Raw genomic sequence first — 18963 nt, 5'->3', positions numbered from 1 at the left:
GTCTGCACCAGTGTAGACATGCTTGACGGTGTTTCCCTGTCAAAATGTCACTGTTGCTGGCTGGAATCGATTTCGTAGGTGTGTTGTTCGAATCCAGTTGTCTTGTCGATTATTGGTTACGCATGGCCTGCCACACCGAGGATGGCCTCTGACTGCATTCGTCTGTTGCCAACTTTGCCATAAACACCGAATGGTGTTTCTGTGGACGTTAAATTGTCTTGCAACATCACGTTGACTCGATCCTGCTTCAAGCATACCAACGCTCATAATCGGACAGACGCTCATTTTCGGACAGTCGTGGCAATTCGTCATATTGAAACATTGCGTAATTTTGTTGTTTTTCTGAGTGGTTGTTATCAGCCCTGTGGGAGCGCATTTGTTTGTAAAGGCCCTATAACCTATGCTGGTCAACAAGCGACAACATTGAATCAGACTCAGTGACCTGGATGATTGCATGTCACTGTTGCTCATGATATCAACCACTACCCGGTCGTCTGGTTCGGAATCGGTTGTTTACAGGCCGAAGTGATATTGCCGGGACATTGGTGTGGATGACATTAACCAACATTTAGTCACTCACTTATTAGATAGGAGTGTGTATGAGAGAGTGTGTGAGTGAGTGTGTGAATAGATTTCTGTATTTCAACTGCACTATCACGCTGGGAGATACGAACAATGTGCCAACGTTGAGAATCGAACCCAGGCTTTCACCAAAATGAGTGAACACTTAACCACTGTCCCTGCACGTGCGTCAGTAATACTTAACACCTACTGAGGGGGAACAGGTGGTGCAGTCGTCTGAGACGCCGGTATTCACTATGCAGTTGCGTCCCTTGGACAAGCCAGAAACATCTGATAGTTAGGTTCGATCCCGGCTCGCCCAGATTATATTTCTATGTTGGTCAGCAACATACCCTTGCTCGTGGGTTTCACCAAAGTGGACAACTAATGACACCTGCATTACTTCGGGCTTTCCTCCCACATTAAGCTGACACGACGTAACAGAGCTGGAATAATGTTTAAAACGGTGTAGAACCCACCTCCTTCACTCACTTATTCTTGCAGAATTTGTCAACGTGATTACATTTTCCCATCTATACACTTTCTGAAATTTGATCACCGCTTTAATTCCGAGCAGACATTGATTGAGAATGTCCATGAATTTTGACCCCCCTTTTCACATCGCCGGTCGTATTTCATCTTCATCGCTGAGCGAACATGCAAAGTTAACGCAATTTCGAGAAACCATCAGACGCTTAATTTCAAATTGAAATACTTTTTATTCTCATCGCGAGTTGATTTCTTTAAATCAATGTGCAACTGAAGCCCGGGGTCTTGTGATTGAATGTTGTGTCATTCGATCTGATTGATCACAGTGGATTTGTAACCACATGTTATCTTAACTCAATCACGGATGTGGGAGCTGAAGTGATTTGACTCTAAATATCGTAACATATTGGGGACCTGGTAGTGATTTCCATTCAAAGGCGTTAAAGATCCAACTAATGAACACGCAGATCAAATTGCTGCTCACATGTCCGTATATTCTTGTTGTCATACTTTCGTTCTGATGTTACCATCGAACAAGCGAGTCATCTGAACGCCGCTTTGAACAGTTTCTTTGTGTGGTGTTTAACGCAGCACTCATCAATGTTCCATGTATATGACGGCGATCTGTAAATAATCGAGTCTGGACCAGATAATACAGTGATTGACATCATGAGCATCGATCTACGTAATTGTGATACGATGACATACATGAACCAAGTCGGCGAGCCTGACCACCCGATCCCGTTAGTTGACCCTTACAAGCATGGATTGCTGAAGAAAGATTCTCTCCCGGGTCTTTACACACAGAACGTTCTTGTGAACAGTTTTAGGAGTGGCTTGTCATACGTACGTTCTGATGTTCCTGTCGAACAAGCAAGTCATTTGAACGCCGCCTGGAACAGTGTTTCAGTTTTTAAACTGACGGCCAAAGAGAAAGTATACACCCATGTTCGATGGTGGCTAAAAATGAAACAAATTAGAAATATTTATTCGATGGTGATGTGTTGGATAAAGGTATCATAGTTGCGTTTTGTACCTTAAGTTTGCTGTGTTTCGGCGACTGTTTTCATCCTTGTAATATTTTGATTGATTGGTCAAATCCAATTTTCGAATTGTATACTTTCTTTTCCCTGCATATTTTAACGATATTAAATTTTAAAATAAGAGAAACCCCAGGGACCCCAGTGAAAATTAAACTGGTTTCAAGCTTGGCATTATTATCCAACCAGCGATGGACAAAATATATGCAAATCCGTACCATATCCATATATAGCATTCTTAATAACGAACATATTGCGATCCAAATATGAGAAAATGCTCTGAGTTTGTTCATTCGCTATCCAGGACAAACGAATGTGAGTGTGTTTCAATCCTAGACGAGGACAAGTCGGCCAACGCCTCTGCACTCAATTATGTAAACAGGAGCCCAGTCAAGAATAGAATTTGCCCCTACTTTATTTCTTGTAGTAGATAAAGCGAGAAAACCCTTTCCATATCAAATAGAAATCTCTGCATAAAGCAGAGTCGATTGTATAATACCGACTATATCATGAGCATGTGTTTATGAATCACTATCAAATACTATCAAAAGGTGAGCTTATCCTGCCCCACGCATGGCACCCGTCACAAACACATTAAAGGCAAGTCAGTGGTTCACCAGAAAAAAACAACATGGGACCATATGGTACAAGTCAAAATGGGGAAATGCATTGGGCATTTTTGTCACTGAAGCGTCAAATTTGGAAATGTACTCCACATGTCTACCATAAAACGTTTTAAAAACTTTACTGCGGCATTGAATGTTGTAACCTTGATCAAACAACATCAGAGCAAGAGTCGTATGACGCTCTTTGAAACCTTGGCAGAAAGAGCATGCTCGATTGTATCTCGATTGTTAACACCAAAGGCTGGAGCTTCAGGAATATTGCTCGACATGAAGGGAAAGTTGATCATTGGAAAGTTGAAGTCATCCCTCTTGTCATACAGTCTTGTGGAGAGTGTTTTGTCACTCTGAATCTTTATGCATAGATCTAAATATAGTAATGAGTCAATTGGATCGGTTATATATTCCAAAGGAAAGTGTGTCCACTACACTTTGTTTAAAACAACGAGCATAAATATGGTGCTGACAAACCTTAAAACAATCAGGGTGAATCGGGATTCGAACCTTCAATCATAGGTTTTTGCCACGCCTCAGATACGTGACACAATGCATCAGGCAAAATTGGGCTGTTAGTGCCTCTGCTCATCAAAGAAGAATGATGCATCCTGTTTCTCATTTAAATACCACAACCACAAGGACATCTGTCTGTACAAGAGAGGGTTCACGGAAACTTGAGTAATGCGTTTGTTCAGAAGAATTCGTGCTCCTTCCATTGTGATCATAGGAACACAATCTCCGTAACTCATGCATCAGACTCTTAGAACACTGTACAGCAAAATACATGGTGCTTTTTCAAGCTGAGACACGAGTCAGTCCAAATCAAGCCCCAATATGTCAGGAACTATTTTAACCGTGTCACTTTATGCGGGAGGAGACATAATTGAATCGCTGAGTGAGTGAGCAGGTCGGCCCTACTTCCTTGGCACGAAATACTGGGGAAGATTTAGTTTCGGGTCCTGACAACTCATGCAAGGCTCAGATTTAGCTGGGTTCCGTTCTTCAAACACGACAGCCATTAATTATCGGCTATTCATTCACGCTATATTCAGGAACCTGTCGGCCCTGCTTTTATTACGCTATCATGGTCTGACATATCAAACACTGGGTTGGACTTGAGTCAAATGCACACACAAAGTGCAACAATAATGGCAAATACCAGCTTAGTTCAAATAAATGTCTGCGAGTGAAATACGCTTTTGTCTGGACCGGCCACGCTGAATAGGAATGAAGCTCCTTATCTCCATCCTTGGCTTGGTGAATGTCAGAATGGCGAATCATTAGTCACGCCAAGAACGAATTGGGTTCGGAAACAGAAGCGAGTGTAGATAAGATGTCGGGACAATCTAGAAACAGTTAATATGCGTGTACATAAGAACGATAGAATCCTGGAAACTGTTGTATACACAAGAAATATAGACCAGTGGAACCTGCTGTATGCAAAACAATATATTGGCCCCTGGAAAGTGCTGTATGCACAAGAAATATAGACCAACGGAAGCTACTGTTTGCAAAACAATATATTGGCCCCTGGAAACTGCTGTGTACACAAGAAATATAGACCAACGGAAGCTAATGTATGCAAAACAATATATTGGCCCCTGGAAACTGCTGTGTACATAAGAATATAGATGAAGAAGGCCCTAGTTAGAATAGGTCCTCGGCATCCCATGCTTGCTGTAAAATACGACTATGCTTGTCGTATGAGGCGACTGACGGGATCAGGTGGTCAGGTGGTTCTATCCAATTGCGTAGATCGATACTCAAGATGTCAGTCACCGAATTGTCTGGTCCAGATTCGATTATTTACAGACCGCCATCATACAGCTGAAATATTAATGAGTGTGGCATTAAACAACAAACAAACATATGAACATCTGAAATCTTTTCTATTTAACAAAAATATATATACTACTAGAAACTGTTGTATACACAGGATATATAGAGACTTGGCAACTGGTGTTAATATAAGATAAATAGACCATTGGACATTGTTTTAATGTTAAACATTTGGTTGATACATTAAACAATATTGATTCAACATTGTTGTGCCCGCTTGGGACAGATCCCCTTTAACAAGTACGTGTTATCTATGTAAAATAGTTAGACTTGTGGACAGTGGTTCCAGAAATGTACCAGCAATGTACCAGCAGTGTACCAGAAATGTACCAGCAATGTACCAGCAATGTACCAGCAATGTGACAGCAATTTACCAGCAATGTACCAGCAATGTACCAGCAATGTTCCTGCAGTGTAACAGCCATGTACCAACAATGTTCCAGCAATGAGGTGTCTTCATATCTTCACACAGAGAAGTATCGTATCGCGGGACAAAGATCTGTTTTAATGAGATTACTGCATCCCCCTCTCAGACTTGAATCATTTATATCAACATTTCTGACACTCTAACTCAACTTTATTTCACTCATCAAGTTGCTTTGAAATCTTTTGAAGTGTTGATTCAACTATTTTGATTTACTCTCCATCCCAACCATCGATAAGACGAGAGATCCCTGGTTTCATCTCCAGTCATAAGATCCACGACCTTATCACAGAACAAATTACGACATCGTCGACGGTAATATATCTGTCTCCGCATCCCATAAAACATCGACGTCGTTGCATGACGGTTTTTTTCCGTCAACAATAAGATTCTGATAAAGCTCCCGGTAACATGTATTGTAGTGCTTGCTTTCTGCTTCAACCTGTCAACGCAATAAATTGCAATTTGATTTTCCGAGCACATCAAGGCTTTACATAATCGATTGCATGTAAGGAGATTATAATGATTGATACGGGGGGAAAGTCCTCCTTGTAGGGTTTTGCCTTCCAATTGCTCCTTGTCAAACAGTAAAGAGATTAAGACAAAAACGTAAATAAAAAGCTTGTGGAAAGATGCGATGATATAGGTTTTTGCCTCCTTAACTTGCAAAAACTTAAAGGTCAGACAAGCTTGGATTCCTGTGTTGTGAAAGTGCTTGGCAGGAATGGATTGATGATGATGTTGAAGAATACCACATAGTTTCTACCGACAGACAAGAGGGTAGTGTTGAGGAAGAATATCACACAGTTTAAGCCGACAGACAAGAGAGAGATGTTGGAGTGAAAGGGAGGGAAAGGATTGGGAAACTGACAGACAAGAGGGTAGTGTTGAGGAAAACAGGGCTCGATTTAGCTATATAATAATGCACCAGTGCAACCATTATTAAAAAGTGCAATCTAATAAGTATATATGCAAAGAGCAATGAAGAGCAACGTGTTGTTTATTGTTCTATTATCATGTCATTTCTGGAGATTCGAACATGCGCTCGCAACTTGATGACGTCATAAATTGGAAGACATTATTTTTAAGAGGGAAATGTCCAGTGACTTGTTCCTCAAAGATGTAGCACGGCAACGAAGATAAACGCAGTGGCCAAACGATTACATCCAAGAGTGGGTGAGTTATATCAGTCGGTATTTGGAGCAGCGCCAATCGATCAACATATCGATTAATATAATGACCGTGGCGCCGTTTCCCCAAGACTAACATCTCGCCTCTGAGATGAACATATTGTACAGAAAAAAACAGTTGTTAAATTATCTTAGTAAAAAATTAATAAAAAGGAGCCCAGAGAATCTCTTTATTTTCAGATACTGTAGTAATCTAGTCTTGCCAAATATTATAGACTTGCATGGGCTGTATTTGATATATTTGTATCAAGGTCTGTAAGACAGACTGTTTCCCTGGACAGTGTGAAATAACAACACTGTCGTGTCCACCTACTTACCTCTCTTGTCCATCACAGTGGCCAGATGCTAATTGGTCCTCTCAAGTGTCTGTCAACATGTTCTCAAGAGACACTCGGAATAATACAAGCTAATACGGTCCAACATGATAGTATTTAGCTAACACTTGTCTGAGCGAGTGGTCTGTGTCATTGGACACTTGTAGTGTTGGCTGCGTGAAACAATCATTCAAATCAAGTATTCTGTCGACAGTTTTACCGATTACAATTAAGAATCCCAGCCCGCTTGTTCCTGTAAGTAAACATTGAAAGAGCGTGTGATGACACCTCGCATATATGTTTGAGTTAATCACGGCTGATTACAACTGGCTTTGTATGAACGTTTTCCGCCATAAGGGGGCAATGGGGAAGCCTAGTGGTATAAGCGTTCGCTCGTCATGCCGAAGGCCCTGATTCAATTCCCAACATGGATGCAAGTGAAGCCGGTAATCTGGAGTCCCACGTAGTGATATTGCTGAAATATTGCTGAAAGCTGCATGAAACTATACTCCTGCTATATGATTTATATACCGTCAATGCTATTGTTTTCAGATTCTTTTCTGAAATCTGGATTTACATCCCCTGGTTGTTGACCAAGGCTTGATGGTTCGAGAATAGGTTGGCTGTAACTTCATATTGCCGATTCGAGGCCTATGAATTTCCTGGTTAAACTCCTGGATTCAATTTGGAATTCACCTCCTCACAATATACGTACAAGATAGTATTAAACATTTCTGAGCTGTCGAAGATAAGGTATTTATTTAGAGTATTCCAAATAGTGCCTGTGAAATTAAAACAACCCTTTAATTAATGTTTTTATAGTGTAACATTGTATTGCCAGTGTCTTCTAAACTGCCGGAGAAAAGAAAGTAGACACCCATTTTTGATGGTGGCTAAACATGTAACAAACAAGAAATGGTTATTCGATGGAGATGTATTGGTTACTGGTATCATAGGCGATATGACATGCATCATATCAATGAGTTTCTCACAACAGGCAATATGACATGCATCATATCAATGAGTTTCTCACAACAGGCAATATGACATGCATCATATCAATGTGTGTCTCACAACAGGCAATATGACATGCATCATATCAGTGAGTTTCTCACAACAGGCAATATGACATGCATCATATCAATGAGTTTCTCACAACAGGCAATATGACATGCATCATATCAAGGAGTTTCTCACAACAGGCAATATGACATGCATCATATCAGTGAGTTTCTCACAACAGGCAATATGACATGCATCATATCAATGAGTTTCTCACAACAGGCAATATGACATGCATCATATCAATGAGTTTCTCACAACAGGCAATATGACATGCATCATATCAGTGAGTTTCTCACAACAGGCAATATGACATGCATCATATCAGTGAGTTTCTCACAACAGGCAATATGACATGCATCATATCAGTGAGTTTCTCACAACAGGCAATATGACATGCATCATATCAGTGAGTTTCTCACAACAGGCAATATGACATGCATCATATCAGTGAGTTTCTCACAACAGGCAATATGACATGCATCATATCAGTGAGTTTCTCACAACAGGCAATATGACATGCATCATATCAGTGAGTTTCTCACAACAGGCAATATGACATGCATCATATCAAGGAGTTTCTCACAACAGGCAATATGACATGCATCATATCAGTGAGTTTCTCACAACAGGCAATATGACATGCATCATATCAATGAGTTTCTCACAACAGGCAATATGACATGCATCATATCAATGAGTTTCTCACAACAGGCAATATGACATGCATCATATCAATGAGTTTCTCACAACAGGCAATATGACATGCATCATATCAATGAGTTTCTCACAACAGGCAATATGACATGCATCATATCAATGAGTTTCTCACAACAGGCAATTGTTTTCAGCTCTGTAACGGTTGTGATGATCCACTTTCCACGTGTTTCATTTGTCCGGCAGTTTAGATCCCACAGATGAGTCAGCAGGTGCATACGCTGTTTCAGTCACCTGCCTACTGACCCGAGACCAGTTCCTTATGTGTCTATATTAATATGTGCAACAAAATAAAATCACCACGTAACTGCAGTTATGAGTATAGGCTAGAGAGGTGAGGAGATAAAAAATCTAACTTACCAACCCATTTTGATTGATTGATTGATTGATTGATTGATTGATTGTTGTTTAACGCTGCATTCACAAATGTTCCAGCTATATGACTGCGGTCTGTTATATAACCAAGTCTGGTCAACACAATCCAGTGACTGACATCATGAGCAATTAAGAAACGTCAACCACTTCAGTGAGCCTGTCCACCCGATCCCGCTAATCGCCTCTTTTGACAAGTATGGATTGGTGAAGACCAGGGCCCACTTGCACAAAGCGATCTTAGCGCTAAGATGATCGTAACTCCCATACATTAACATAGGCTTACAATAGTCGTAGCGCTAAGATCGCTTTGTGCAAGTGGGCCCTGTTCTAAACCGGATCTTCACGGGTCACGGATCTACTATAGTACGGACTAATGGGTTTTATAGTGCTAGCCCACTAAGAAACCATGCCACAGTATAACATACCCAATCAAACACAGTGTACTGACTCTGAGCCGACCTGTCCTCGTCTGTTTCCCTTAATTTAATTGACAAGTGCGGATTACTGAAGTCCAGTTCTAAACCGGATCTTCACGGGTATACGCAAAAACAATTTTCTTCCATGTAGCCTAAGGGTCATACATTAAAAATAGCTAAGGGATTTTGACCTATACATGTATTTACAAACACGGATTGAGAATCTCCTAAAGAATAGAAGACTACCTGCTGGTGCCCAGGGGTGTTTCCTGGAAGCCCATTCAGAGAAGCCGGCGTATGAGGTGAGGTGCACGTGAGGTAAGGTGTGTTTGTGTGTGTGTGTGTCTAGGTGTGTGTGTGTATGTGTGTGTCTAGGTGTGTCTGTGTGTGTGTGTCTGTGTGCGTGTGCTATAGTCCGGACTAATGATGGTTTTATAGAGCTAGCCCACTAAGATACCATGCCAGCGTATAACACACCCAATCAAACACGGTATATTGACTCCAAGCCGACCTGTCCTTGTGTTGTTCCCTTAATTTTAAGGCCGTGCACTAGGCAGGGTAACAACAAGTACCATCTTTAAAAACCCTGACCTTCCGCCCTCCGGGTAGATGCACGTCAAAATGTATTCTTAACCCACATTCGGGCAGGGCGTCACAGCAGCAGTTCAATTGGAAATCTTTAAATACAAAAGAAGGTCTAACAATTTTATTGGCCATTAATATTGTATTTTTAATGAATGCTAATTTTCGTTACAGTAGACTCACTGAGAGCCTTGCAGCGCATGATGGAAAGGGTAGAACGTGTGAGGAAATGCATTAATGATGATTTATCTCCGTCGGAGAAGACAAATAACAATGAAAGTCCATGTCCCCGATGCGAGAGGGCAGCAAGCACCACAAATCACTTTTTGAGTGCTCGAAAAAAAAATCATGAATGCGTTGCTGATGACAAAAGATCTCTCACGTGACTGAGGCTGTTTCAATGTGGGTCTGCATTTAGGCGCCACAATTCGCTGTGCAGAGTTGCTTCCTCAAGGCGCCAGAATCCAATGATTGTCGGTTCGAATCCCAGATGTGAGCTGATTATGTTTAGACACGATACCCGCGCTCGTGGGTTTCCCCAATCTTGTTAGTGTGTAAAACCTGCATCTCTTCGGGCCTTCCTCCCACACGAAGCTCACAGACCGGCATATATCTTGAATACTGTTCGAAGCGGCCTTAAACCCACTCACTCACTCAACAAACAATTCGCGACGGCCCATATATATACGGCAATGTACATTTAACCCAACACAAATACAATCAGATGTTCTCAAATTATATTTCTTTTCTGTAAATCACAAAGAGAAAAAGACAAATTGCTGACTGATCTCAAAGCGAGGACCTTGACATTGACATTGACATTGATAAATCGCAGAGAACGATGTAGAACGAAGCGTGGTTTATTTCACGATAAAACATTGTTCTATCATGTCATTTCTGGAGATTCGAACGTGCGCTAGCAACTTGGCGACGTCGTATATTGGACAACGTTCTTTTTGAGAGGGAAATGTCTAGTGAGTTATTTCCCATAGATGAATCTGTGCAACGCAGATAAACGCGATGGCCGAACGATCGCATCCAAATGCCGGAGAGATATGACAATCAGTATTGGGAGAAAAGATACAGGTAATTGACGTGAGGATTGTGAGTTTATGCGTGAAATATCCACCTGTCCATAAATGGACTTGTCCGACATTGCCGAGGTCTCTATTGAGGGAGTCATCATTATTAAAATTTGGGTACATATTCTTAAGCTCGAACATTTTATCATCATCCTTAAAGAGGCTGTACATCATGTTGATATCGCATGTAAGTGATTAACGACTCGAGGGGCCGCGCCCCTCATGGTTTATTCTCCATGCAGTGTTTTATTTACGATAAACAACGACCACGAGTCGTATATTTCTTAAATAGATAGGTACATTTCACGTACATATAAGAATCTGATCTACAAGTCGTGTCATGCTACGACGTTAACCTAAACCATTTCCATGACCTCTTCAACTAACTCCTGCAGCGCTTGTAGTTCCTCCGGTGTAGGCTCGTATGTCTCCGCAACCTTGCCCGTCTCATCGATAACAACCCCTGGCACGTATCGATTCATTTGACCCTGAACTATTTTTCCAGGGTCAAGAAATTTTTCCACACATTTCAAAATACAAGGGGAGATAATCAGGCAGCAAGGGCTCCCTGTTCCGAAGGCGATAATGCACTGTTTGGGGTTGACAAGGAAGCAGAAAGCGATGATGACAAATAGAAAGACAGCGCCCAGCGTTATTCCAACATAGGTCAGAATGTTCTTCATGTACAGGTGCTTGGCGCGTAGAATCTCCTCCTGGTTGATGACCTGTCAATGAAATCACGTTGTCTAAAACTGCAATGACATCTCGTACATCACATCCATAAACACAAAACGTTTCAACTCGTCATTGTAGGGGTTTCAAGAGTACGATCATCCCGCCGAAAGTCAAAGTTTGATAACCCACGTGAGTAAAATGTGTCAAGCCCGGTTTTTGTGTCCCCACCCCCGAAATTAGTGGAACATTGATGAAAGTGGCGTAAAACAATACTCATATAGTTTTGAGGCAGAGTTTACTTTTTCTTTGCGGATTTTCAAGGCCAATATGCCTAAGGCAAACTAAACAGGAGATTCGAGATATGTTGCAAGGACAGATTAATGTTGACGATTAACTTAAGTATTCCGTATGTCAATTTCATGCTCTCTGTTACAGCTACGGCGGCAATTCGTTGTCGATGTTAACATCTAAATTCCTCATATGCCTCACACTCAGCAATATTGCAGCTATATGACGGAGGTCTGTAAATAATCGATTCTGGGCCAGACAATCCAGTGATTGACATGAGCATCGATCCATGCAACTGGGATTAGACGACATACATCAACCAAGTCAGCGAGTCTGACCTCCCGATCCCGTTATCCGCACCTTACAAGCTATTTTTAAGCATGGTCGCTTTTTACGGCAGGAATTGATTGCTGAAGAACTATACTACCCCGGATGTTCACGGGTTTCACGGCCATGGTTGCTGTAGACATATTCTACACCGGATCTTCACGGGTTTCACGGCAAGCATGGGTTACTGTAGACCTATTCTACCCCGGATCCTCTCGGGTAGTGTTAACAGGTATGCAGATTTCCATCCAACTAATTAAACTTTTCTTGAGGTTTCCAACTAAAATCAATAAATACCTTAATGAAGCAGTTACTGTATCATCATCATTTGTTTCGTGGATGGTGAAAGGAAGATGGCATCAGTTTACAAACATCTTTTTGTCTCATGCTGGGCTCCACAATTTGGACTATGATGGTTGGTTGGTTTGTTGTTTTACGCCGCACTAAACAATATTCCAGCTATATAACTCCGGTCTGTAAATAATCGAGTCTGGACAAGACAATCCAGTGACTTGGTATAGGTAACGTTTATGCATCATAACCATTATTTCCGTGCTATCCTTAGATGTGGGCGTGGGCGTGGGCGTGGGCGTGGGCGTGGGCGTAAATCATAAATCGAACCTGAAAGTCGTCAACGTCGTATGAATCTGTTCCCACTTTAGGCGTCGGCGATGTCCACGACACCTTCCAGTCTTTGTTGGCCAAACCCTGCAGATGCACACTCCTCTTATTGCGGATGCTCTCCGGCTGCCGTGTGAGTTGATTGGCTGATATTCGTGGCTTTTCATGTCTGCCTGATTGGTCAGTAAGCCCTAAGGTCAATCATTTATTGGATAAATGTTAACGCTTGGACATTAAATCTCTGAATAATTCATAAACATGCATATGTTGTTGTTTGTGTTGTTTAACGCCGCATTCAGTAACATCCCAGCTATATGAGTGTGGTCTGTAAATAATCGAGTCTGCACCATACAAACCAGTGATTGACATCATGAGCAAACATCTACGCAACTGAGTCAGCGAGCCTGACCACCCGTTCCCGTTAGTCGCCCCTTACGACAAGCACAGGTTGCTGAAGACCTATTGTAACCCGGATTTTCACGTGGTCCCTGCATCTGCTTCCTTGGCCCACAAAGTAATCTCGGTGTCGTTGTGCAAAGCGACCTTAGCACTAACTACCATACACTAACTACCATACACTAACATAGACTTACGACAGTCGTAGCGCCAAGGTTGTTTTGTACAACGGCCCCCTGAGCGCTTGAACGATCGTTACTCCCATACTTTAACATAAACCTACAGCAATCATAGCGCTGAGACGACGTTGGGGACGAATATATGTGGCAACGGCCAATTAATGCGTCCAAACGACTGAGGTGATGCTCGGCTGCACGAGATTCGTAATAACGGGGTCCACTTTTACATGATAATTTCGGGATGAGCTTTGATCCGATGCAGATAGTTAGGCTCTTCACAGCAGCAATAGATCATGCAGAGACACGGGCTTACAAATTGTTTTCGCTAATAAGGTTGCGTCTCTCAATCGCCTCAGGATCCGGTGATGGAAGGTTAAAATCCCACATTCACCCAGATTATGTCTGAGTCTGCCAAACCATACCCCTTTTCGTTCATAACCCGTTCAAACAAACAACCAACCAAACAAACAAACAGTTTTAAAGTGTGGGAGTTACAGTCGCCTTTGACCGCCTCCGTGGTCTAGCGGTAGAGCGCCCGCCCGGAGAGCGCAAGGTCAGGTGTTCCATCCCAGGCCGCGCCATACCAAACGACGTTAAAAGATCGTACTTAAATTGTTGTTACCCTGTCTGGCGCTCGACATTAAGGGGCTAAAACAAGCACTGGGCCCACTTGCACAAAGCGATCTTAGCGCTAAGACTATTGTAAGCCTGTGCTAAAGTATGGGAGTTACGATCATCTTAGCGCTAAGATCGCTTTGTGCAAGTGGGCCCTGATCTGCTCGGAGTCAGTATTCTGTGTCTGAGCTGGGTATTCATGTTAAACTGCGTCATGGTATCTCAGTGGGCTAGCACTAGAAATCGGCATCAGTCCGGACTAGCACAAGCAGCCACACACGCGCACGCACACACATGTGCATGTACGTCACTATATAAGTCCGCCGTCATATTGCTGGAATATTGCTGACTGAGGCGTTAAACAACAAACAAACAAACAAACACTATATAAGTGCAATAATCCTGGACGCGACGTTTAACACCATTTAACCTCACCACATCCCAAGATCGCTTTATGGATGTGGTTCTCTTAATGTCGTAAACAGTTGAAGGTGTATATCAGTATTCACATGAATACGTCCCTAAAACAGCGACGAACAGCTGGTCGTGGATTCGCCCTGATTAGTATAGTTGGTTTGTCAGCACCATACTCGCGACAGTGCCAGCTGGTATCACTAAACCCATGTAGACGTCACAAGGCAACCATTTGGCCCCATCCTTACTAGTTTGATAGTACACAGAAAGCATTGTAGCCGATAGTTTGGCAAATCCTCCCGAAGCAATGCAGATGGTTTTGACAGAAATGCCGGCGAATGAAAACCTATACACGTTTAAATATAAACCCATTCTCACAATATGAAGGTGTAAATAACTGATCCTATTCAAAAGTCAAATCAACGCCTGACTTAAATAAAGACGGGGACAAATGACCTTACGAAAAATGTTCACGAGTCCCGTATGCTGCCTTTTTTAGACAACCAAAACAGGAAACGTTACAAAAACCAACACGGCGCCGAAACGCTCTGTTTGGTAACTTAGAAAAACCTGGACAACTTTGTAGTGCTAGAGAGAGGGTGATCACTGAAAACAAACTTTCGCTCCTCTCATAATTTAAATGACACTACATACTATATTCAGTGTTTAGAGTGATGTACAACCTATGATATGTTTGTGTGTTGTTTAACGCCGCATTTAGCAATATTCGAGCTATATGGCGGCGGTCTGTAACTAATCGAGTCCGGACCAGAGAATCCAGTGATTGACATCATGAGCATCGATCCACACAATTGGGATACGATGACATGCATCAACCAAGTCAGCGGGCCTTGACCACCCGATCCCGTTAGTCACCTCTTACGACAAGCATCGTCGCCATTCACGGCAAGCATGGGTTGCTGACGACCTTTTCTTCGACGATCTTCATGAGGCCAACATAGGCACACTGTAGTAACTGAAGCGCACGTAAAATATATTCGGGAAATGGCTGTAAAGAAAGTGTCCCTCTCAATATTGTAGCGAAATATCCCGCAGAATTCGAAACGCTTGAAATGAAGTCTTAAAAATATACTTGCCAGCTATCTTAAATAGATTCCATCAGATCACGGCAAACCGAATGAGAGACAAATTGACAATTTCCATTTTACAGCTATAATGAGACTTGTATTAGGAGACGTTTGTAACCGACGATTTGGTTCAAGGTCGGCATGTCATTCGAGATTTAGGGAGTCAACTGTGTACCCAGAAGTCTGATATCGCCAAAGGCATGAGAGAACTGGTTATCTATTGACATACTTAATCACACCCCTTGCCTCAGCTCCGAACTGAGACTCTTTTACATAAAAAACGCTGAGCACGAGGAAAGAAGACCTCATTGCCATGATAATTAAATCGATCAAACAAAATGTGTTTCAAACTAGAGTACGTCTCACTTTGGAAAAGATATTCCGAAAAATGAATATTGTTTTCGAAGTGGCATGCGTGAATAAAACCAACACACATAAGGTGGCTTATCCTTGTTTGTTTGTTTGTTATTTCCAATATTGCAGCTATATGACGGCGGTCTGTAAATAATAGAGTCTGAACCAGACAATTTCGTGATTGACATCATGAGCATCGATCTAAACATTTGGGACACGATGACATGCATCAACCAAGTCACCGAGCCTGACCACCCAATCCCGTTAGTCGCCTTTTGCGGCGAGCATGGGTTGCTGAAGACCTGTTCTAACCCTAGCAGGGCACATGGTGGCCGAGTGGTTTAAGGCAGCATGAAAATCGTGGTTTCGAATCCCGATTCGCCCTGATTATTTTTCTAGGTTTGTCAGCGCCATACCCATGCTCGTGGGTTTCACTGAGGGTGGTAAACGTCTGAGACCTGCATCCCAACAGGCTCTCCTCCAACGTCAAGCTGACACGCTGTGATATAACTGAAATATTGTTCAAAGCGGTGTAGTCGCTATGTGGCTGAAATAACGCCGATGCGACGTTACATTTTAACTCACTCACTGAAAGCGGTGTTAAACCTTTTCACTCACTTACCAAGCAGCTTCTTCAGTGGTGGTCTGGTAACAGCGAAGCAGAGATAGACGCCTGTTGAAGTCAAACAGTTACCTTGATAACTACATTAATTGTTGTTGTTTATTGTCTGCTGTTTAACGCCGCGCTCAGCAATATTCCAGCTAATTGACGGCGGTCTGTAAATAATTTAGACCAGACAATCCAGTGATTGGATCAGACCGCCCGATCCAGTAGTCGCCTCTTACAACCAGCTTCGGTTGCTGGGGCCCGACCCGGAATCCCACGGGGAGAAAAGAACAAGATAAAACGATGTCAATGTCAACACCTGCTTATCACGTGCAAAGAAACCCGGAAATAAATTGAAATTATCACCACATTCAGTATTTTGAAACAGGCGGTAGGTGAAATGGCAATGTTTGTCTGAATCCGCCTATGTGATGTCATTGACCATTGTTGTCAAGCTGCTTTTTGTTGTAATTCTGATATTATGCGCGCACGCACGAATGGAAACACGTGGATTAAAATTAAACGTGATACGGTACAAAATATTTCTTCCAATGGTGTCTAAGCTGGGTCCTGTCTCTTGATATCATAAGTTGACGACGCACATATAGAGTCGGGAACCAGCTAACAGGTACACCTGTTCACTACCTGGGCCCACTTGCACAAAGCGATCTTATCGCTAAGATGATTGTAACTCCCATACTTTAACATAGGCTTAAGATAATCTTAGCGCTAAGATCGCTTTGTGCAAGTGGGCCCGGGTCATTGAAATACACACATTGCAAAATAGGATTTTCACGACATGTTTTGCACGAGCTCTACTTCAGATATTTGACTTCGCACTTTCTTTGTTTGTTGTTTAACGCCGTACTCAGCAATATCCCAGCTCTGTGACGGCGGTCTGTGTAATAATCGAGTCTGGACCAGACAATCCATTGATTGATAACATGAGTATCGATCCACGCAATTGGGATACGATGACATGCATCAACCAAGTGAGCCTGACCACCGATCCCGTTAGTTGATTTTGTAAGAGTAATCGAAGAAAAGCGTATTTGCTGAACGCTTTTCGTTAAGATGCTAAATACAAAGAAGATCGGAGTAACAGCTGTAATGAAAAATATGTTCGATATTGTGGGATGTCGTTTCTATTATTGCACAGACAACGAGATCCATCACTTTGGTTGTCAATTTCCTGTGTCTGTCTAAAAGATAAAACCTTACAATATTTGGAAGAGGGGGTGTTATAACTAATGGTAAGGCTGTAATATTGCTAAATGCGGCGTTCAACAACAAACAAGCATGCAGGCGAAAGAATTAATTCCCATTTCGTCATTAAAAGAAAGACGCGGGGATTTCGGTTTAGAATTGGTATCCCAGCAACAATATGCTGATCGTAAAAGACGACCAAATGGCTCGAATGGTCAGACTTGGTTGAGTGTGTCATCGTACCCAGACGGCATGGATCGCGGCTCACAACATTGATAACAGAAATCCAATTATAATAATATATTATCGATCATTGGATTGCCTGGTCCAGACTTGATTCTTTACAGGCGGCTGTCATGTGACTGGAATAGCGTGATGAGTGCGACGTTACCCAGGACACACCATGGTGGTCACATTCTATTATTTGAGTGTTATATAATTATTATGATACAATAATATTTTGGGTTGTTTTTAAAATAAAATGTATATTTCCTGACACTATAAGAGTGAGTGATTGAGTTTTGTTTTACACCGCCTTTAGCAATATTCCAGCAATATCATGGCGGGAACACCAGGAATAGGCTTCACTCATTGTATCCATGTCGAGAATCGCTCCGTGGTCTTCGGCGTGACGAGCGAACGCGTTAACCACTAGGCTACCCCACCGCCCATCACTATAAAAACTTCTAAAAGTGTATTTTTCATACCGGCAAGAAAATTAGGGACACGGGTATGGAATCCCAGAAAGAGCATTGTCGCCCTTTGGTATAAAACAAAAAATATATTATACAAAGCCCAAAATATTTAAAACACGACAATACCAAAATACAACAATGTTATAATTGGTCAAAATGTCGCGTTGTCGCCGAGTGCCAATGTCGCACGTTGGTTAGGTTTGTCGTTGTTTGTTTGGGTTGTAAGGACTATAATATCCCTTCCGGATTACACACACGAGTCGCGATTTTATAAGTTGATCCAGATCGAAAACCATGGTATGCTAAATGGGGCAATTAGAGACTGTTCGGGGTACTTACACCTAATAATAGATCTACAATAACTTACGTATACAATTGTATATCTCGTTTTGAGTCACATTCTTATACTTACTCGATGCAAACCATACGACAGTCAGAAGACACATATGGCACAATCGTCATTTGGCGGGAATACTGTATTAGCCATGGAAATGTGACGTAATCAACTGAAACAAATGAAATATAACGAAACGTCGAAATAAATCTCTCTACAATGATCTTAGTGGCAAAGTAATGTCGGCAGAATACACATAATTTACGATCAGTATACAACCGTACCTTCTTTGTATTCAAAGGTTGTAGCTCGACAGCCGACTCGGCAGTGCCTCCATGATGTTCAATTCATGACGTCATTTTCTCGATGACGTCATACAGGTATTTTATGGAATAAACGTTTTCAAGTAATTGGCGCTTATTTTATTTTACCTTAAATGTGTATTAAATATTC

The 18963-nt window shown here is 42.0% G+C and overlaps 1 protein-coding gene across 2 annotated transcripts; it reads right to left on the bottom strand.

The window, feature by feature from the left end:
- Positions 1-10446: 10446 nt before the first annotated feature.
- Positions 10447-18870, bottom strand: LOC124113559. 2 transcript variants are annotated; one of them, XM_046473961.2, is made up of 5 exons: positions 18795-18870; positions 18589-18682; positions 16291-16341; positions 12623-12813; positions 10447-11436 (listed from the first exon to the last, which is right to left on the bottom strand). In XM_046473961.2, the coding sequence occupies exons 2-5, from the start codon at positions 18620-18622 to the stop codon at positions 11068-11070; spliced, it is 645 nt and encodes a 214-aa protein (XP_046329917.2). In that variant the 5' UTR covers positions 18623-18682; positions 18795-18870; the 3' UTR covers positions 10447-11067. The 2 variants fall into 2 exon arrangements, with proteins under 2 accessions (XP_046329917.2, XP_046329918.2); XM_046473962.2 differs by lacking the exon at positions 16291-16341.
- Positions 18871-18963: the final 93 nt, after the last annotated feature.

Source organism: Haliotis rufescens, unplaced genomic scaffold, assembly GCF_023055435.1.
Source record: "Haliotis rufescens isolate VD_foot unplaced genomic scaffold, xgHalRufe1.0.p SCAF_14, whole genome shotgun sequence".
Taxonomy (NCBI): Eukaryota; Metazoa; Mollusca; class Gastropoda; order Lepetellida; family Haliotidae; genus Haliotis; species Haliotis rufescens.
Note: the sequence above shows the minus strand (reverse complement) of the source record. Positions and strands in the feature narration are given on the sequence as shown.

Excerpts from the sequence above, each read along its gene's own strand:
- LOC124113559 (XM_046473961.2), bottom strand. The coding sequence starts at position 18,622 with ATGTGTCTTCTGACTGTCGTATGGTTTGCATCGA. Across the intron at positions 12,814-16,290 it reads ACCACTGAAGAAGCTGCTTG|GGCTTACTGACCAATCAGGC; the intron begins GTAAGTGAGTGA and ends GATTGACCTTAG. Across the intron at positions 11,437-12,622 it reads ACGACGTTGACGACTTTCAG|GTCATCAACCAGGAGGAGAT; the intron begins GTTCGATTTATG and ends TTTCATTGACAG.